At 41.8% G+C, this 22,479-nt stretch overlaps 1 protein-coding gene across 2 annotated transcripts in view; it reads right to left on the reverse strand.

The window, feature by feature from the left end:
- The window catches only part of adck1 (aarF domain containing kinase 1), a 55,365-nt gene that overhangs the window by 12,522 nt on the left and 20,364 nt on the right, over positions 1 to 22,479 (reverse strand). For both annotated transcript variants that reach the window (XM_004082423.5, XM_023951725.2), the window contains 5 exons: positions 8,509 to 8,667; positions 7,104 to 7,262; positions 5,066 to 5,182; positions 4,335 to 4,484; positions 2,350 to 2,547 (listed from right to left, as the gene is read on the reverse strand). In XM_004082423.5, coding sequence (XP_004082471.2) covers positions 2,350 to 2,547; positions 4,335 to 4,484; positions 5,066 to 5,182; positions 7,104 to 7,262; positions 8,509 to 8,667 — 783 coding nt within the window. The remainder of the gene's footprint in view (positions 1 to 2,349; positions 2,548 to 4,334; positions 4,485 to 5,065; positions 5,183 to 7,103; positions 7,263 to 8,508; positions 8,668 to 22,479) is intronic.

The raw sequence follows: 22,479 nt of genomic DNA on the forward strand, positions 1-22,479 counted from the left end.
AGTACTTTTTTCTCATAGGTTAATGCAGGTTGTGTTTTTTTTCAGACCCTGACGGTTCACTTCTGATTTAAGAGACGGTGCCTGTTTGGTTGGAACATGAGTGTTACAGATGTTGGAATCTTACAACTATTTGTTGTGTCATCACAGCTGACAGTCCTGTAAGTTATGACTCAACCAAAGTTCGATTCATTTCCATTTTCATTGCAGACTAGGTCACGATACCAACACTGGAAAGATGTAATTACAGTGAATCAGATGTGTCACATACACATCAGTAAACAACAGAACAGAGAGACTTTTCTCATCTTCAAATAGACTGTGTTCCAATTTTTTAAAGCTGAAACATCTGAAGATCAATAAATTATGTTAAAAGAATACAATTATTTATTAAAATTAATGTCTTTGCTTTTCAAAAGGTGTCATAATTTGTAAAAGTGTTGTATTTTAATGTCATTTCTGGTGTTTTTGTAGCAATAAATCCCATTGGTGGAGTTTATTTGAAAGCAAAAGTAGTTTTTAGCATAAAATATTAATTGAAAGCTGCCCATCAAAACCTTTAATGGTCCATATTCTGATAAAATACTAAACACATTTTGTTGGTAAAATCTAAAGAAATGATTTCTTCTTCTCCTTTCTCTTTCGGCTTATCCCATCAGGGATAAGCCACAGCGAATCATCCATTTTGTGCGGACGATTTGCATGGATACCTTGGCAATGTTTTATGCCAGATGCCCTTCCTGATGCAACCCTCTCCATGTAGCCGGGCTTGGGACCGTTACAGCGGCAGAGAAGGGAACAGGGAGTAGCCCGGATTCAAACCTAGGTTTCACGGACGGAAGGCACCGCAACCCAGCACGAGCTAAACCGGCTCCCAAATAAATTATTCCTTCAATCAAGTAAAATCAAATAACAAAATTTAAAAAAAAAAACTTTTAAAAAGCATTCTCATAAAAGGCCGAAAGAGGAGACATTTTAAAATGAAGAAGAGGTGAAGGAGGACGAAGAGCCTTATCTGAAACATCCGTGTTTGAGTCTGGATCTCCAGATGACAGACAGCAGCTGCTTCCTGGACCTGCAGCACCGCTGAGTTGAATTTAATCAGAAAATTAGCTGCAGAGTTGCGTTGCGCTGAGAGAAGACTGAGCCGTGAAGAAACATGAAATTAGAGGCCATCAGGAACACGTGACGGAACACACTTGACTCGCAGTCGCTCTGTGCGGTTATGGTTTCACTAATTGCTTTGTTTTTGCTGCTTTGGAAGAGGAGCATTCATTAAGAGATAACATATTCCTGTGTGTGGAGGGAAGGCAGCAAAAAGCCACAGCTCTAAAAGCACTCGACGGTGGCGGCGGTGGCGCGCACGTGACTGCATTACCACAAATGGAATGCATGTTGGAAGCAGGACTTTAAAACCATCCGAGAGCGAAGGAGCAGAGAAGAGAGCGGCTGTCGTTCAACCTTAAGCGACAAACAAGAACACAACTTCACACAACCAGTTTAGTTGTGTGAAGGTAAATCAAAGAGTGTCGGGTGTTATGAGCCGTTTAGGAGCTGCTTTGTCCCTCTGAAACCCTACAATCATAAAACAGTAGAGCACCTCTATGAAAATAAAACCTGGAAGAAGCTTTTAAAAAGATCCCGCCCCCACCCGGACCCCCCCACATGATGAAAAATGGATCACTTCCATACAGATCACCACAAACGATGGAAATAAAACAAATATCTGAGCTGATGAATACAAAAATAAAAATGTGTTTGATCAGAAATAAATATCTGCACCAACAAAATATCCAAAACTGTTTTTTTGTTGACATTCTTCGTAAAAACTACAAAAATGGCAGAGAACTTAAACATGGAAGATGGTTTTCAGCAGGAAGGAAAAAGGCTGATATTTGCAATCCAACAGATAGGAAACCAAATTTGGCTTTCCAAGAGCTAAAAGCTTCAAAACAAATGGAATAGATCTGATGGTCTAATTATTGTTGTGTTTTTTGCTGGGTATAAATGTTTATCTTTGGGGAAGTTTGTGGCGGACTCCCCCGGGCCGTAGTGAGGGGGCGGAGCAGACGGCTGTAGCGGCGCTGCTGCCAGCTTCTCCGTGTTACATAACGGAGGTATAAATAAACCAAAGAATACAATCACTCTTCATGGTTATTCAGCATTTATTTAGATGTTCCTGCCAACTCACTGAAGGGAAAGAGATTTGTGGTTCAGTATTTGGGTTTACTTTTGCATTGCACTTTCCCCCCGTATGTGTGTGACCCCTGCACGCCAGAGAAAAGAAATGCTGATCTGGCGTGGGACCTTTCAGGCACAGAAGGGATCCCGTCTGCTCTTTGTGTGTCCTACCTCCGCATGAGTGACGGGTACAGAGCTGATGCCGGCGTTCACAGCGTCCCAGGACCGGGCCGTCAGCACGCAGGCGAACAGCGGGTACAGATCTCCAGCTCCCAGCCTGCGGCTGTAACGCTCCACGCCGGACATGTCGCCTTTGATCAGCGACATCCACAGGCGGCAGTAGTTCAAGCGGAAATCCGGCTGCAAGGCCTGCAGACAGAGAGAGAGAGACTGGGTTTGACTGGACTTTTTTTTTTTTTTTTTTTTTTTAGAAAGGGACTCCTTTAAAAATAAAAAAATAAACCTTGTCCTGAAAGTCCAACCCTTTCTTCATTTTTCAGAACTCAGATGTGGAGAACTTTACCTGTACAAGAGCTTATTGTTGACACCAGAAGAAAAAATAAATAAATAAATAATGTGGTCAATCTACTTTTTTTGGATGAAACAACTGACTACATTCCTTTCTGTTTTGAAAAGAAATTGATGAACAAAAAATAAATAAAATAAAAATCGAAGGAGCTTCATAAAGTATTTGTGAATGCAATGAGTTTTACTGAGTCTTGCCAGCAGGAGGCGATATATACAGAGAATAAATGGATCAACTGTAAGTTAGGATGTATTCAGACAGGAAAAATCCGGTGGATTTTGTCCGGATCGAGTCTTGAACCTTGCGTTTGGTCTGTTTTCCGTCTAGCAGACTTTCCTGTTCCGGACTAAACCTTGTAAACAAAACCATGCCACAAAAGATCTCTCCACTCATTGGTCAGGAATTACGAGGGAAAGCAACTGGAGGTAGAAGTTACGACAGTTCTGCGCTTCGCTATCCTTGTCGGGATAGTTTACTTATCCAAACTTTATATTTCGCCCACCAGTTTTTTTTAACATCTGTATCAACGTCAGGTACGAGACTTTTTACTGCTGCTTTGGTCACTCTGTTCTCATCTGGTCTGTATCTGTGATGTCACAAAACCCTCAAAGTCTGAACCAATGGATGAAAGGCAGGCTCGGACCTAGACAGATCCAAAGAAAGACCATTTCAAAAGTTGTTAAAGACTTCAAACAAGCAGAAGCTCCCTGAAACCAAAACAGAATTGTATGTTGTGTATTATTATGCCACTATAATGTTATTTATTTTAACAGTAACTGCTGCTCATTGTGAGAAGAGGAAGTGACTTACAGGAAGTGATTTTTTTTTTCCATCTCTGCTACCACAATAAAATGATTTCATAGTTGTGTAAATGTTGATGTGACTGTAAATCACCGCATTGTTCCTAGAAGAGGCTTAAGAAAACGTCAGAAAGTAATTAGCAGCAGACGTTTTCACACCACGCGTCTCGGCTTATCTAACCTCGGACTCGCAGCCGTTTTCTGACAAACCTGTGCACGCCAAACAAAGAAAACATGCAGGTACTGCCACTTGCATGATTGTGTGTTTGTGATGGTTGGATTAATGTTGTACTCCAAAATGACAGCTGAAATCACAAGTCATTAGGACTAAATTGAAGCCATTATGGTCCAGGGGAAGCGTGTGTTTGTGTGCTGTGACTCAGGGATGCTGCAGTTGCATATTTATTACCCAAATCTCTCATGAATACAACAGAAAGCCATAAACAAAGTCATGTAAGGGTTGTGTGCAACAACCTGTGGGTGTTTGTAGGAGGAAATGTGTGTGTGTGTGTGTGTGTGTGTGTGGGTAGCATGGGCGTGCATGTGTGCTCCTGTATGATTAAGGCTGTGCTGCATTCATCGCAGCACACTCCACTCTGCTAAGAACAACATCAAATGAGTTGTTTATCAAAAAGCTTTTATCCTGCTGTAGCTCTAATAAAAGTGTGTCTGTGTGTGTCACATTTATGTGCATCTTGGTTGTGCGATTGCTGCTCCACCTATTTATCCAAGGCCTCGGCAGGCGGCATGAAAAATGGCTCACAGCATTAGCAGTAATGGTGTTTTTGTGGGTGGGAGGGAGGGAGGGAGCGGCGGCGCAGATTTCCCACCTGATACAGGCCGTGATCGAGGAGGACGATCTCCATCTTCTTGCTTTGGGGACATTTTCGGACCAGCACGTTGCCTGGGTGGGGGTCGCAGTGGACAAAGCCGTGGACAAAGATCATCTCACTGTAGAGTTTGCCCAGATTCTCCGAGATCTGCCCTCACCGACGAGAGAAACATAAATACGCAGAGACACAAGAACAGGTATTTGAATTTTAGAGATGGGAGTTTTTTAGCATCTTTTTTAAGACGCCAGAACATTTGTACCGATCCAATAGAATGTCCACATTGGAACTGCAAAAACATGAGCTTTCTTTTCATCTGCAAATTAAGACATAACGTTTCTTAACCCTTATGCTATCCTAGGCACTTTAACATTGGGAGTTGGGTCATCTAGACCCACTAGACAGTGCTCTGAACCTATTTTCTTCAATGATTTGTGATCTTCACTGGTGTCCATGGATTGCATGAAATCTTTCTACCTTTGTCATGCTGGGAATAACACGTCAATGTAAGGGTGGGGTCATCTAAGATAGCACAAGGGTTATAGTAAACACCTTGAGTCAAAAGTCTGCCTAAATATATATTATATTCCACCAACAAATACTCTCCTCAGATTTATCAATAAATATTCGTAGGTTTTTTAACATTTACTACCACAATTGCACCTGATTCAACCAAGTTGCAGAGCTTTATGGTGGCAGGTGTGACCAAACCAAGACTTTCAGAGACAAACCTCGTTCACATTGATGTCGTGTTCCTTCATGTAGTTTTTGTCATTGACCTGCCCCCCCTCAATAAACTCCATGGTTAAGATCCTCTTGGTGGACAGATCCCAGTGGATCATGGGAACCTGCAAAGACAAAAACTCATCGTGTTTGCGCTTTCTAGGACTTTGGTTGACTTTTATAAGAGAGCCAATTTGTGGTAGAACTACCAAATTTGGCATGGATGTACCTTGGGATCCCTTCTTTCGAAAATAAAAATAAATCAAAGATTTTAAAGTATATATATACAATAATATACATATAATAGTATTCCATAGGTACCCCTCAAGTTTAAAGACTGCATTTTGTGCATGAACAGCCCAAACTGTTGAGACTGGGACAAACAGACATTGAATATTTTTGTAACAATTAAGTGTATGGCCATTTTCTCTACAGATGGTCACCATTTATGATTTCTCTCCTGGCTAACGTACTGTTTTAAAAGAGGGGACGTCACGTGAATGTAAATTTATGCCAAATATGGTGCTTGTACCACAAACTGCACAACGTGTCTGAAATATCAACCTAACCGGCTCCGCTATTATCTACTGTGCAGACCTAAAGCCTTAGTTACACCCATATAAGGGGTTTAACTGTACGGGTTCTGTGGGTTTATAGGTTGTCCGGGCCCATAGAGGAGTGCAGGTATGTCTTGTAGTTCCCATGAGGCTTATATGGCCCCCTTAAGGAGCAAAAATAATGGAACGTACCACTGTTGTGCATGTGGAAGTGTCTGTAAGGCTGATGGAAGCTACACGGACCTAACCTACGAGCGAGGCTGTCGTAAGGCCACAGTCTAGTCATTGGTCAAGGTGCGAGTACTTACTGATCGCACGCAAATGCTGCACACGGGATGTGGACGTGATACCAATGTGTCCATAGGATGCCCACACAAGTTACGCATTAACTGTTAAATTTCCTAAATTCTAACAAGACTTTACCAGACTTGTGCGAATCCACAATTGTTTTCCTAATATCTTGACTGATTTCGTTTGATTGTCCCATGATGTTTTAAAAACATGCAAGTGTGTTTCAAATGCGCCATAATATACATATCCACAGGTGTGTTTCTAATTAATTCAAATGCTGTCAATCAATGTATCAGAAGCTTCCACAGAAATGACATCATCATCTGGGGTTCCCCAAATTGTTTAAAGGCAAAGTGACCTTAGTGTGTCAACTTTTGACTTTGATAAAAGTAATAAAAACTTGTCTTAAAGAAACTCATTCTCATTCTTATAGCATTTACCAAATAGAAATAATTGTGTTAATTGTAATTGACCTAAAACAGGAAAAGTTGACTTATTTCATGTCTGACGTTGAGAAAAAAAAGCATATGTGCGTTTTTATGTGGTGTATGTAAACGTCTGGTTTCAACTGTAAATACAGACTTCTTCAAAGAATTTTAATTAAAACACTAACTCACACATGATGACTTTCTGAAAAACATCAGCTCTCCATTTAAACAGCTTAATTCAGCTTTTTTCTGCAAGTCTTACGTCTCTAATGTTCAATCATACAATAAAAAAACGTACAGAATACGAAGCAGCAAACGACATAAAAAAACACAAAGGACATTCCAGCTCTCCGTTTAAGAAACAGAACAAAGAGTCGGTGGCAAAAAGAAGACTAATTCACATTCACCAGAGCTAATAAAAGCTCCCAAATAAGCGTATTAAAAGAAAAGGACACCAGGAAATTAAATGATAAAAGACATGAAGTAAAAAGTGTTCGGTTAAGGAAATATGATTTGTGGGATTGTGCAGCCGCCGCTGTGTTAGAATGTGGAGGAGCTGTCGGGCACACAAAGGAGGATTTCACACGCCGAGGAAGAGTCTGACCTCTATTAACTGTCAGGAGGACCACTCTGAATACAGGCTTGCACTTAGAAACGGACTGTTCCACCATCAAACCAGCGGTTTGTAGGTGTGAAGCAGCCTAATAATTGATTTCCTGAAAGGGGGGGGGGGGGGGGGGGGGGGGGGGGGCTCTTTTCCATGTGTTTACCTTAAGAAAGGGAAAGTGTGCCAACATGCTGGCCACCTTTTCAGCGTTATGTCCCTCGTTGAGGAAGTCCAGCTCCAGCGGCATGTTCTTCTTGGCCTCTTCCACCAACCACATGAAGGCAAAGTCTGGGAAAAGCCAATGGATGGCCTTCAACAACACCTTCAACATAAAAGCATAATCAGCACTTTTAAGGAACATTTACAGAGAGGACTATGACTTGAAGAAAAGCAGTCCAAACGAGGTGCAGTGCTAGAGGCAATCAAGAAAACTCTAAACATCATGTCAGGAGGTTTTAAAGGTTCTTTGCTGAAATCTGACTCATGGATTCAAATCCATTTACACATAATTGGGAAATACCTGATTGGAACTCGCAACAGCTTCTACGGGGTTCAAGTGGGTCGGGCCACTCTCACAAAATACAACTCGAATGAAAATCTCACATTTGGAGATTGATGCTTTAGAACCTTAAGATACACTCACACCAGGCAACTCGGCAACGTATGTAAACACACGTTTTATAGCTTTTCATGTCCATAACTCCTTTGTTCAAGCATAGCTACTCCCATTTATAAGACCGTTTTTGGGATCTATGTACAAAACACGCGGCCATTGAATGTGTATTGCAACCAGGTCAAACTTTGACCAATCAGGGACTCTGATTTGATAGTAGCGTATGGATGGCGTCCATTTAAATTCACGGACATGGCAACTGTTTGAGCATTGATCACGTTAGCTTAATTAGTTAATTTTGTTGTTGTTGCTACTTGGCCATGGAAGCTCCAACAGGTCATCACTAGAAATCTAATCAGTTGATGGAGCATTCAGTCTAAAGACCATTGGAAAGCTTACTGGCCACACTCACCTGATCAGAAATGTTACATCTGCATTGACATACAAATCAGGACAATACATGTCAATGGCTTAAGGAGGCACCACATCACATTTGTGTACAAGTGTCACATTTGTGTAGAGCTTTGGGGAAACTATAACTTTTGTCATGAACCAAAGCAGTTGCATTGATTCTTGTCTAAAGTCTCTAAAAAAAAAACAGATCTCAACATTTGTGGGAAACTTGAGGGTGAAATGGCCTTTGCTCCAAGATTGTTTTTCAGCCCCCCCAAATCTGAACCATCAAAGCAGAAAATGTCAAACTGCAACACCCATCTGCAGCACTTCACAGCATCCACCTTTAGCACATTGAGTGCGATAGAAATACCGAGAGGAAGGAGAGGGCCAAGACAGCCTCCTGAGGTAGGTCATTTATTTTCACAAGTCACCAACCTGAAAACAGGTGTCTGCACATGTGGACTTCAAATTATTTTGTATTTTTTGGCAGGTATCATGTCTCCAATACGAGTCTGAGATGCTTAAGATCCTTAACTCCAGAAAATCTCCACCAACTCACCTCCATCACCATTATGTCCTTGGAGCTTTGTGTTTGGACTTTGGGGTGCTGGATCTTGAGGGCCACCGTTCTCCCATCATGCAGCACTGCCTTATGAACCTGTGCTAAAGAGGCGGCACCCTGAGGTCTCTCCTCGAAGGAAACGAACAAGTCTGACAGCTGGGACAGAAGATAAGAAGGAAGACAGTAAGGCTGGGGTATCACTAATCGTCTGCGATCAGGATTTATTGGTCTACACTTTGCAAAATGTGGGATTAATGTTGTGTCACAGTAATCACACGTCAGCCGTAAGAGGAGGAAGAGCTGATCAATATGGAAAATGTGAAGGATTGAACGTTGACGTTAAGCTCCTGAAGTAAAATCAAAGACCGGAGGAGGAGAGCAAACAAACTCAACAGATTCAGTTTATAACATGAAACCCAGACTCACATCTGTGCGCTGACACGTCACTTCAAATGGTTTATTTGTTGTATTCAAGACACTACATTTGAGTTTGTGTTTTCGTCACATTACCACATTTATTCCTTTGTCCACAAAGCCACTTCCACGTCTTTATCTCTATGAACCAGAAACCCTTCATTGGAGGCTGAAGTGTCATAAGAAGGCTGGTGTCCCTCAAGGAAGGGGGTTAGGACCACTACTGTTATACTCATTAATCCCATCCTTTTCATGAGTTGTAACATCTGCTGTTGTAATTCTGACCAGCATTTGTGTTAACATTAAACAACAAATGAGCTTTTATTTTTTCATCGAATATTAAACTATATTTAATAGAAAGAAAAGCTCATGGGTTGAATTGGAAAGAACTGGATAAAGTGGCCTTTTTTTTCGATAACCTTAACCAAAGTCTATTAGTCTGGGATCTTTCAATTAATCTTGTTGTTTTGATTTTTAAGCAAACATTTTAAGCTCTAAACTGTTTTAAACCTGCAAGTTAAATTTAGAATCAAACTATGCTAATGGAGGGGTTGGTGTCATTCTTATGTCATTGTTAACAATCAATGTGATTGGCAAATGGACCGATGAGCGCAAAGACTACCAAGGGTAAACGCAAACTCTTTTTAAGTTAACATAGCGCAATTACCGCAAACCCCAAAGTTTTTAGAAGAAAAAACAAACTGACATCATTCTGTTCAGATGTTAACATGTAAAGACTTCTAATACAGCCCAGAAACCTCAGCAGAGTCAGAAAAGTTCCATTCTAAATATTAAACTGAACATGTAACCGTCTACAAAACATCGACTTGCCTTGTCCTAAAAAGGCTCACAAATTGTCTTGTGCAGATGTTCCAAACAAACACCAGAGGAGGTCGGATAGCGACTCTGGAGAGAAGCTTTATGATGAACACAATCACTAATCAGGTCTGCACAAAGCCTCCTCCATAGAGCAGAAGACAATCTTAGCACATTTCATGAATTTTAACCAGAATTGAGCAAAGAATAAAAGCCGTTAAAGGAGAAAGATGACGGTGTTTAGACACACAAAGCCTCAGGTGCTGGAAACACCTGACCGACCGACGCTGCTTCACACGTGATCACGACATCTGTGCTCACAGAGAGCATCAGAAACCCAGAAGGAAGTCTGCGGTTTGATTCAGGCCCGTTCAGTTCCTTACGGATCCACATATCTCTGACACAGAGCTGAGTGCTTTGATCCCAAGGCGCCCCTTGAACAGAGGTGGTCCCTCATTAGCTTCCACTCGTCTCTGTGGACTCACAGAACACACGCAGTAATTAGTGTGTGGGTTTGAAGGTTAAAAAGGCTCCCCAAGAGACTCTCAGCTATTAGAACTGACTTATTGTTTGCTGTACAGCTTCTAAATTGGCCTGCAGGCTGCCGGTCTCATGGAAACAAATCTGTGCAGAGAGGAGGGAGAAGCAAGCGTGGGGCACCTCCTCTGACCAAGACACAGCACGAGTCATGCCTTCACAGTGCTCGAGTACAATCTAACGCTTGATCCTTTTGACTTTCTATCCTACGGGTATGTAATAATCAATACAGCTGCGTAAAAAAGCATGAAAACAAGCAAAATGTCAACATGTAACCCCTGCAACAAAATGGGACGCTGTTTTTAGAATGCAGGATGTGTTTGAGTCGCCTAAACCCTCGAAGAACTGGAGACATTGGAAGAAATTTTCTCAAGAAAAGTATACATTTACAATCTGACGGTCGTAAGAGAGACACCAAACCCAATTTCCAAACAGGGAATACAAGATAAAGTTTTTTTAAGACATAAAAACAGCTTTACAGTAAGAATGTAAAGGAAAAACAGATTTAAACTAGATCAACAAGCTCCTCTTTAGTCTCAAGAGTTCAATGATCCAAAAGTCTTGCTTGGATACTTTTTTCTCCGAGCCTCATTTGTCCTTCAGTTGTTTTTAGAAAGAAAATAACTTCTTCAGTTAGAGAAACCTGTATTTTTAACTAGTGGCACGCTGATGCAGACTTTTCCTGGTAAAGTGATAACTGAAGAGGACTGATTACGGTCATCTGTTTTTTTTTTAATAATGTTTTTAACATATAAAATAATGTATAACGTATGCAGGAATGTTTTTTCAACTGCTTGACCTCTTCATCCCAATAATATTGGGCACTTTCTAACAGTGCGTCTACATTCAACCTGCCACATATTCATATTTTAAGTTGTTATAAATATGGTTTAGATTTTTATGACACCTTTAAAGTCCATTCAGATCAAGTTTTTTTCGACATTTCAATTATGATGATGCCGCTTCATTTTCTTTATATACGTCCTCCATCATGAGAAAAACGCCAGAAGAACATGATATAGTTTTAGCAACAGACAATAAAACTATTTGAACTATATTTAGTATTTACTCTATGGTAGTCAAAATAGAGTCAAGAGTTCAGCTTCTCCATTAACAAGCAGAGTATTTATCAGCCTGAAGCAGGACATCTGGTTTTAAATTTCAGACCGTGCCGTGAGGAAGTGTTTCCCCTGCTGGTTGTGTAGCATGAAGAAAGGCTAATTTGAACACGTCAGGTTCAGGTAGAACATAAGCCCTGCAGAAGACGCCATCAGATGATAAATTATTCCAGGAGCTCCTGCAGGGGAACAGCTGAGTTATTCATTATGCAAATATGCTAAATGGAATGAAATTGTCTTCACCCAACAGGGTCTGCCCACGACCGGCATCCGGGGGGATCTGAGGTGCCAAAAGTGGCTTCATGGGTTAAAGACAAGTGTAATTTTTCCAGATGAGCCTGTCACGTTCAGCAGAGGTGGGAACTCAGAGAAATCCCTGAGAAATCCAAACACCAGGAATTCTCCCATTCAGATAGGCACAGCTAAAAAAAAAAACGAGTGTCGGGCTGTAGCCTGCGGAGCGACACGCCGCCTCGTCGCCGCTCCTGTTAATCTCAGATGTTCAGTTAATAAACATGGTAATCGTGCGCCCGGCCCCGGACCTGCAGTGACATGCATTCGTTTCCCTGAGATGAGTTATGGCACAAATGAAAAAGGCCCCTGAGGCCCGGCAGTTGGAAACACACAGAGGAGAGGTGGCGAGTAAGCCTGAGGGCGGAGGGCCGCCACAGCTGCGACAACATTCTCACAGAGCGGAAACGGCACACAAAAATACCAAAACAAAGCACAACTTTCCTCTAAAAGTCTAGTCTGACGCGTTTCTGAACCATTTTCTCGTTCGAGTTCCTGCTGGAACTATGAATCTGGAGTGGTAAACAGATGTTCTAGCATCCAAACAAAAATCAAACGAGCTGATTTCTCGTCTTCCTCCTTATGCCAAAATAATAAGCAGATGGATCAGTCTGGTTCTGAAATGAAAACTTTTCTTTATAATAATTGAAGATGCTGCGCATCCATGCATCATTTCTGAACCAGGAGGAGGAAAGTTCTCAGGAAATGTCCCTGAATCACGGAGTGACTGGCTGAGAGGTAGAGCTCACAGAGAGCACCATGTCGCAGACGAGAAGGGTCACACCTACATCGCCATGGCAACCAGACACACAATGTTTTGGAATGTAAACAACTGATAAAGCTTCTCTCCGTCTCTGGGTCTGTGTTAGTTAGCTGCACATTTAATAAACTAAAAAAAATTAAATCTTCTTTTTTAACATTGTATATAACAGGGCAGTTATAAAAACCAGAGCACATGATCTGCTCTCATTTCTCTAAATGCAATTTCAGTCAGACAACTCTTGCAGTAAGAAGTATTTATTTCACATACTTAATTTTCACATCTTTTTCCTTTGGCATAAGGCTCCGTTCAATTCCATGAGATAATTTCCATAAAACTTTCGGGTAACAAAAACCCCCTTAACGGAGCCCACAGGTGGAAGCCGGGGAGGAGGGAGGGGCGAAGAATGAGCGCTGAAGGTAAGAAAGAGAACGAACAACTGCGCACCTGGGCTTAAATAGGACGCTGAGCAGGTGAGTTAATTGACTGAACCGCCCTAGGGGAGTGACCTGTAAAACACTGCCGAGTGTGCCTGCCTGAAATTACGACAAGTCGCTTATATTAAACAAAAAAATCTGAAGAAAGAAAAAGTGTTTTGGACAAAAAAGTTAAACTGATCAGATCTATAAGAGCTCTTTAAAGAGCCACTCCAGGGAAAATTGTGTTTTTGGTGTTTTTATCATGTTCAAGTGGACTTTCTCTGATAATCGAGGACAGAGAATTAAGTTCAAAAATGCATTTCTGACCTTTTCGCTCTCAACAGCAGGGAAGGGAAGGGAAGGGGGGGGTGGAGCTGCTTCGCTCCAATAGTCCCACCCAAAACTGAAGCTACGTTCACTTTACCCAAATGTTCAAGTTGCCAAATTCCATAAAGTCAATGTAAATACGCATTTCTGGATTTTTCTTTCATTATTGCATCGCTACATACATTTTTAATACTAGGCCTGCACAATAGATTGCAAATTTATCATTATCAAGCTGTGCAATAGGCATCTCGCAAAAGTTGGCAAAATGTGCTAAAACAATCTTATGGCAGCTTGAAGTATTTAACAAATCAAATAAATCCCTTTATGCATTTGAACAATCAGGAGGAGCCCTTTTACATATGGATGGCATCACAACTGTTGGAAAATCATTATGGAAGGGTAATTAATAATTGCACTTTGTGCCCAACGTGAATTCTCTGACACCAAGTCCTTCATACATCAGAATAGAGGTGTGAAAAAAAAAGATTGCTGCACTACTTTGACATTTTCCACCAAGTCTCTTACATTACGAAAAGAAGAAGAAGCCCCTCCCTGCTTGTCCAGTGTGAGCCCAAGAAAGCGCGTTTAGTGTGTTTTTGAACACGTGTCGCATGCCTGTTCCTTCAGAGGTGAATGTCTAATGAATTCCTGCTGCTCTGCAGAAACTATGTCCTGGAAACTGACACAGATATTTTATTATTATTTTGTCTAAAAACAACCTTTGAAAGACCACTGGGCAAATAGATCCAAAAATGATCGGTGTGGGACTTTAGCTGCTTTTTGAAAACTAGGACCTCTGTGGCTGTAATTACTCTGTTAGAAGGCCCCTTAGTGATAAATATTCATACGTTCTGAAATTTAGCTCCAGATGAATCATCTTTCTTTGTTTTCTAAACTCATTCAGGCAGCAGAAAAATCCTGATCTCCAGAACAAAGTTTCTGGAAAATTCACCACATCCAGCGGACTGTCTATCCCTGAATCCATCCTGGTCCCCAATACTTCTGCTCAGCTGCTCATTTCCTCATCATGCTGTCCTTTCCTCCTGCACAGACTCTCTCCTGATCTTTGTATTTGTTTCCAAAGTCCAAAGAACCTTTAGACTTCATATCTGTCTGCTCTCTGCATCTCAGAGCCGACACCCCGGCCCGTGCGTTATGATCCTCATCCGTGGCTCTGCAGCGAGTTCCTGATCTTCTTCCCAGCAGGCATTGCAGCCTTCAGCTGCTCTGGAAGTCAGCAAGCCTTTAATAATTCAGCACACCGGTTAGCGGTAACATTTCTGCCCTGCGACGGGTCGTCGGAGGATGAACAACTTTGACCTGAATTTACAGAACGAAAACTTTCTTGTTGGAAACTTCAATAAATTATCTTAAAAAAAAAGTGGTTTAAACTGTTACTGCTAAACCAGGAAAAGTCTCTGGCTCCACCACTGTCTCCACAGTTATAAAACTTATAGTGAAGAAGCACCTCAGACCTTCAAAACATAAACCTCACAGGAAAACACTGCATTAACATTGACAAAGATCTTCACAGTATCCACACAGCAATTATTAAATAATGACTGGATATTGTCTATAAGAACCATTTGACTTCTGCTTGAAGCCAGTTTGACTAAAAAGTAACTAGAATTAAGACAGAGTCTCACGAATAACTTCAACCACTTTCTTTTTAATATGTGAACTTAAGCTGTATAAAGGGAAATACTCTTTGTTTTTCAAAAAATTACATTTTTTTTCTGTCTAACTCAAGGATTTGAGGAGTTTTAGAGTTTGCTGAGGAAAAAAGACCGAACGAACCTTTCAAAAAATGATCAAATCATCTTTTGAATAATTTTCAAAGCGTCCCTAATTATATTTATGTAATTTCAAGGCAAAAATCAAAAAACCTGTGCAATTTTCTAGGACATAGTTTTTCTACAGAGCGGCATGAGTTCATTCGAAAATTGACCTTTGAGTTGTGGGCGGGACTCTTGGCGTGAAGGTAAGCCTCTGCTGATATCCCATGATCCCGTTGTTCACTCTCTTTCCCGCTAGATTACAGCCACAACAGATGCAAAAATAAAAAGGCGAGCGATATCGGTGCTATCCATGCGTACATTTAGATCCAGATTCCAGCTCAGACGAGGAAAACAGAGACGTTCACGGATGTACAGTGGATGCATCAGAATGAAGCAGGGAGCTTGTGGCCCACGCAGCATATTTTCTATGTCACAAATAAGTTCCACGGAGCCCGGGACCTGACATAGGTAAAAGAAATGATTAATTTGTTTCTACAAAATAATAATTCACGTTATAAGTCATTCATAAACACGGATGTGAGCATTTCTTTGATTAACAGCAGATACCTCCACGTCTCTGTCTGTGTGTGTCTCATTACAATGCATGGAAGACACACAGGATGTTTAGAGATCGGATTTATTTATTTTAAAAAGCTCTACAGAAGCATTGGGAATCACCTACCCATGTCTGGGTTCACTCACATCCCGGTACGCACTCCGCCCGCCGCAAAAGCCACTTTCTGCCGCTACATCCGTGTCTCTGTGACCCACATTAGTTCAAGAAGGGAAAAATAAAAACAAGAATCAAACTAGGGGATCTATTTAAATAAGATGAAAATAAGAAAAATATCATAAGATTCAGGAGGCCCGAGCTGGCTGCCTACCCATACCGCAGCGGCTCTCCGTCTGCCAGCCAGCCGGGGCTCGTTTGCCAAGTATTGCTCACATGGCATAAGTGGTAAATAGTGTATACTTATATAGCGCTTTTCTACCTACAAGGCCCAAAGTGCTTTACAGTCACAGACCCATTCACCCAGTCACACACACATTCACACACTGGCGGCGGCTCCGCTGCCGAACACTGGCGCCAACCTCCCACCAGAGGCAAGGTGAGGTTCAGTGTCTTGCCCAAGGCCATTTCGACTCATGGGCGTGCAAGGCGGGAATCGAACCTGCAATATTACGATCATGGGTCGACCGCCCTACCGCTGCACCACAGCCACCCCGTAGTGCATCCGTGTTCATGAATAACTAATCACCTGAATTATTATTTCGTTGGAACGAAATATTATTTTTATTACCCATGTCAGGTCACGGGTTCCGTAAATTTCTTTTTCCAACAGCATTTTTTTGTCTGCTCCTGATTCACAATGATTTGAATAAAGAAAACTTAGACATGCAGATTTAAGATGAATTTTCTTAATATATGTCCTCCATCATCAGAAAAAAACACAAAAAAACATACTTTTCATTGAAGTTAAAGGTAATCCGTAGACTCTTTTTATAATCATTTAGTCATTATTTTTGATAAAATGTAAGAGTTGCAGATAAGCAGAAGCCGTCACTACCTGACAGATGTCAGAATGATGGTGAGCAGACATCCTGTTTGATTGCACTGAAGCTGCACTGATTACCAGCAGCCAATCAGCAAGCACCTTTGAAGCAACCTTGACCACGAAGGCATGATCTCCAATAGTTGGATCATTTACGACACAGACCACCTCGTGGTTCACTGTTTGGCTTGTTTGGACGTAAACAGTTTGGTCACGAGAACCCGCCTCCGTTTCCTGAAACCTCGCATCCACAGATGTCCCCTCGCCCACACCCTAAACATGCACTCGTGTCGTGTCACGCCCCGGTTTCAGTTTAGAGCCGCGGTTCTCCTGGATCCTGTTTATTTAAACACCATATTGCACAGGCTTGGCCTTTCAGCAGCTTCACTGTAGAGAGGATACGGCAGCCAGAACTGCGGCAAAGCGCTCCAATCCGTGCACAGCGGGAATACATATGTCGCCTCAAATGGTGCTGAAAACAGCACGGCTCCACACGCCATCTCCACTCAGGAGAATACCGGGCGCTTTAAGAAAGAGGCATGTGCAGCGAAACGGAAACGATGCTGGAGCTGCGCCCCCGACTCCGAAGCCGCCTGGTGCAGCTCATCAGCGTTGCTTCTTTTCCAGCCACTCAGAGGGGAGGAGGGCTGATTCATCCTGCCGCCGCTCTCTGCGTACAAAAGGATACCCGAGCGGCTTTTCAGCTCAGTGATGCTGCACGCTGAAGCAGGAGAGCGCATCTCTGAAAACGCGAAGAAGCCGCAGGAGAACATGAGGATCTGCATCCAGCTGGAACAACTTCACTACATATAAACAAAAATATACGGCAAAAGAGATGAACTATGTTTTTAACAGAAAAAGACCGCTTCGAATTTCAAGAATAAAGAAAAAAAATTGGTTCTCCGTAAAAGGATGAGATAGCCAAAACACCTCACCCACAGGGGGCAGCAGCGAGCCGTAGCAGAGGAGTCCAAGTTTATGTTTTCATAAGATCTCCAATAGTCATGAAATATTTTTAAAAGTCTATAAAGTTTATTTATTTATAAACTTTATTTACATGTGCATGCGTGGGTTTTCTCTGGGGATTCTGGCTTCCTCCCACCGTCCAAAAACACGCTTTATAGGTTAAGCGGTTACTCTAAATTGTCCCTCTAGGTCAGGGGTCGGGAACCTTTTTGGCCAAGAGAGCCATAAATGCCACATATTTTGAAATGTAATTTCGAAAGAGCCATACAATAATGTAGTGTCCCTTCCCCACACTGAGGCACGGAGACTTAACCTCTTTTAAAGTTCTTTATTCCGATTACTGCAGACCGCAACAAACGCCGTTCAATTAATTCAGCAACTCCTGAATCTCTCCCGCCGAGACGAGAGAGAGCGCTTCTCCCAACTTTATATTCCCCTGCTACCGCTGCAGCCCTCCCATTTCCCTTATTCGGCCCATAGCTGAACCCCATTGGTCCAAACTACCTAACAACAGGCTGAGCGACAGAACTGAGAGCCAATCAGATCTCTGCTTGACGCGTTCAATGAACTCCAGAACTTTTAACGCGGCCCAACAGCCATCCAACTCAGTCCGCGACAATATGTTTAAAACTAAATATACAAGTGAATGTGTGCATTTGATTTAATTTCAACATTTTTAAAGTACAATAAGTCTGTGGATTCTTTTTAATAACATTGTTATTCTGTTGCTAATAAATGATGAGTATTTCTCGTGGTAGTTTTGCTGATGGTCTAGTCTGGTTGATCCGTGGTGAGTTTCTGCTTCGTGCAGGCGTTGAAACTTTAAACGTGATCGTAGGTCTGAATGTTCTGTAGATGTGAGAAAGACTGCTCACATGCAGACGGGGAGCCAAACACACACTCACACGCTGCAGTGAGTGACGGGCAGCGGGTTTTACGTTTTTATAATCCCTGCGCGATTCACCTGCTGTCCCCCCACCCCCACCCTCTGCTTTCTCCCTCACACATCCCGTCCCCGCATCTGCGCGCTCTTTCTCAGAGACGGGAGCGCGCAGTTTTAGGCACGGCAATTCACAAGTTTCCAGCTGGTACAAACTCTGTGAAATAATAGATAATAGTAACTGATAGCGCTGGCGCAGATTTCTCTCTCTAAGCACCGCTACTACTGCGCGCCTCTGGCATCGCATCGCGCCCGAGAAGGACTGGTCTAATGAAAAAAAAAAAAACTATAATTAAAGATTTGTCTGCGAGCCACATGTGACCATCAAAAGAGCCATATATGGCTCGCGAGCCATAGGTTCCCGACCCCTGCTCTAGGTGTAACTGCGAGTGTGTATGGGTGTGTAATCGTGGCGCTGCGAAAGACTGGCGAGCTGACCAGGATGTCCCCCGCCTTCGCCCACAAGTGTCCTGGTTAGGCTCCGGCAGCCCAGTGACCCCGAAAAGGACAAAAACGGGTTAGGAAAATTAATAAAATGAAACTTTATTTAAAGGTTCAACTTATTGTCTACAATTGTTGTGTTCTGATAATTCCGTTGGCCCTGATCTGAAAACACAAAAAAAGAATAAATTCAATAAACAGATCCAAGTTTTTCCCCATCTTTTATTATGTTAACCTTTTATCACTTAACACTTAAACTGAGAACTTCAACAAACAAGTAAAAACAGATCAACTAGAAAAATAGTTAACTATTAACTAGTAAAAATAGATGATAATTGGTTATGTGAGAAGGTTTGGTGATTGTAGCTTTGGGATCTTCAGAACTATTGAACATTTTTGAGAATAAAGAATAAAGAATAAACATTCTTAAAAATTAAAAAAATAAAAACTTTCATTTAAAACATTGTTGCATGAATGATTGTTTTGGTTGTTTTTGAGACATTAATGACTTTTTTGGATCACTTTTTCCCTGAGCTTGCAATTTGTAGACGGCCCCTTGGCTCTCCATTTAATTCTCATTAACTATTTCCAAAAAACATTTTTTAAATGTGTGAATATCTGTTGACCTGCTTACTTTACTAAACTGCTTCTGTGCACCTCCTGCTCAAACTAGTCCAGTTTCTGCTGGGCTTTATGACTAAAACATGCTGTGATCAGCAGTTACACGAAGGGTCTTGAACCCACACATGATGATGCTCACTGCGAACCCTGGGAATCGAACCCTGATTTTCCCATGTCCCAGTCCTTCACCAACTGAGCTTTCCAGCTACTATTTTACTATTTAAGTGATGTGTATTGAATTGATTTTAAGGAAAATAATTTCAAATGTTTTTTATTTCTATAAATATTACAACAGAATAGATTTAAACAAAGATCAGATGACATATAATGTGATTCCAGCTCAAACTTTGGTGTTTAAATTGAAAAATAAAACTGCTGATTTAAAAAAAAAAAGTTTAAAGAAGGAATACCGTAGTTTAGTTGAACACTAATATTTTAAGTCTTAACAGTATAACTGATAAGAAATCCACTTTACCTTCAGAGGGAGAAGACAAACTCCTTCCAGCAGACTGTTAAACCTGCGAGCTGTGAAATCTATCGATGCTCACAGTTACATTGCTCAACGCTGCGAGTCTGTTTGCCTGAGAAAGCGCTACGGTCATCAGTCAAACGTCTGACTCCCTGCAGGCCGTTTTTTTTGCTTTTAAATGAGGCAGAGAAGACGGCGGCGGCGGCGGCGGCAACAGAAAATGAAGGAAGCAAAAGGCTGAAAAATGTTAAACGTAAGAACGTAATAAAGCTAAAAATGTAAAAACTAAGTTTCACACAGAGGGCATATTTTGCATAAAATATAAATATATATATAAAAAATTAAAAAGGTAGGTCTTGGGCCTCTTCTTAAAAACCTCTACGGTCTCTGCGGCCCTGAGCTTCTCCGGCAAACTGGGCAGACTGTTCCACAGGCGAGGACCGTAATGGCAGAACGAAGCCTCACCATAAGTTTTGGTCCACACATAGGAACAACTAAGAGGCCAGCACTGGAGGACCTCAGGGTCTGCAAGGGCTCATATTTTAAAAGAATATCATTTAAATAAGAAGGCCCAAGACCATAAAAACATTTATAAACCATTAAAATAATTAAAAATCAATCCTGAAACGCACAGGGAGCCAATGCAGCGACTTTAAAACCGGTGTAATGTGTTCCCGCCCTCTGGTCCTCGTCAGAACTCGTGCCCCAGAGTTCTGCAATAGTTGTAGATTTGAAACAGACTTTTTGGAAAACCAGAGAGCAGGGCATTACAATAACCTAAACGACTGAAAATAAAAGCATGCATCAGCATCTCTGTGCTGGCAAGAGAGAGGAACAGGCGGACTCGACATCGACATTCTTAATGTGTGGGATAAATTTAGCTCAGAGTCAAAAAGTACGCCCAGGTTTCTCACTCAGTGAGATGGTTTAAGGTTCTGAAGATGTGGTAAAATCATCTCTCTCTTGTCTTCAGAACCGATTATTAAAACTGCAGTTTTGTCTTGGTTAAGCTGTAGGAAGTTTTCTGCAATCCATGACTTTATATCTAAAATACAGGTTAAAAGAGTGTTAAAAGGGTCAAGGTCATCAGGAGACACGGCGATGTAAAGCTGTGTATCATCAGCATAGCTGTGAAAGTCAATGCTGTGTCTCCTGATTACATCACCAAGAAGCAACATATATAAATTAAAAAGTATTGGACCTAAAATCAACCCTTGGGGAACCCATCGATTTATTTCAAGGTTTCCTGAAGAGCACATATCCATACTTACATAAAAGTGTGGATCTGTAAGGTAAGAGTAAAACCACTTAAGAACAATTCCAAAGAGGCAGTGAATGTCTCAGGCAATGGAGAACAGAGGATACAGTGCTGGAGGACAGATCCTCATGGGAGGACAAACCCCTGCATGGGATGTACCACCGGACCATAACTGAAGTGGTTGATATCAAGAAGTCCTACCAATGGCTAGGAACAAGCCCTGAGCACCAGAGCAATAGAGGCTCAGATCTACCACACCAGACAAGACCCAAGGTGTAGGCTGTGCAAAGAGGCGCCTGAAACAATCCAGCACATAACTGCAGGGTGTAAGATGCTGGCAGGTAAAGCATACAATCAAGTGGCTGGAATAATATACAGGAACATGTGTGCAGAATATGAACTGGAAACCCCAAGGTCAAAATGGGAAACACCTCCAAAGGTGGTAGAGAATGAGAGGGCAAAGATCCTGTAGGACTTCCAGATCCAGACTGATAGGATGGTAATGGAGAACCAACCAGACATTGTAGTGGTGGATAAAGAACAGAGGAAAGCCGTTGTGGTGGATGTGGCAGTGCCAAGCGATGGGAACATCAGGAAGAAGGAACATGAGAAACTGGAGAAATACCAGGGACTCAGAGAAGAACTAGAGAAAGCCTGGAAAATGAAGGTGACAGTGGTGCCTGTGGAGCACTCGGGGCAGTAACCCCCAAGCTGGAGGAGTGGCTACAACAGATACCTGGAAAGACCTCAGACCTCTCAGTCCAGAAAAGCGCCATGCTAGGAATAGCTAAGATACTGCAGGACCCTCAAGCTCCCAGGCCTCTGGTAGAGGACCCGAGCTTGGAGGAGAAAACACCCACTTCTTTATCAAACAGCATTTTTTCGTCTGCTCCTGATTTACATTGATTTGAATAAAGAAATATTCAGAAATGCTATTTTAATCTAATTACTCTTTATATATGTCCTCCATCATCAGGAAAATGTCACAAGAATGTGTTAAAATCACCAAAAACATGGGTATCACAGGGAGCGAATTTCCATTTTATTCCACTACGGTTGCCTATAGGAAGCTTTTACTGCAGATTATCTACAATAAAAAAAAACATGATCAAGTTTACAGAACATTTTTAGTGGTGTGAAGCCTTATGTTGTGTGTTTTCATGTAACAGAAGCTACTTTAGGCCCCCCTCTAGCACTAAACCAAAAGAATAAAAAGGAGGAGACTTTTACTATCCGCTTTCTCCTCTGCTGAGAAAAGAA

Source organism: Oryzias latipes, chromosome 22 (assembly GCF_053564925.1).
Source record: "Oryzias latipes strain Hd-rR chromosome 22, Olatipes_Hd-rR_3.1".
Classification (NCBI taxonomy): domain Eukaryota; kingdom Metazoa; phylum Chordata; class Actinopteri; order Beloniformes; family Adrianichthyidae; genus Oryzias; species Oryzias latipes.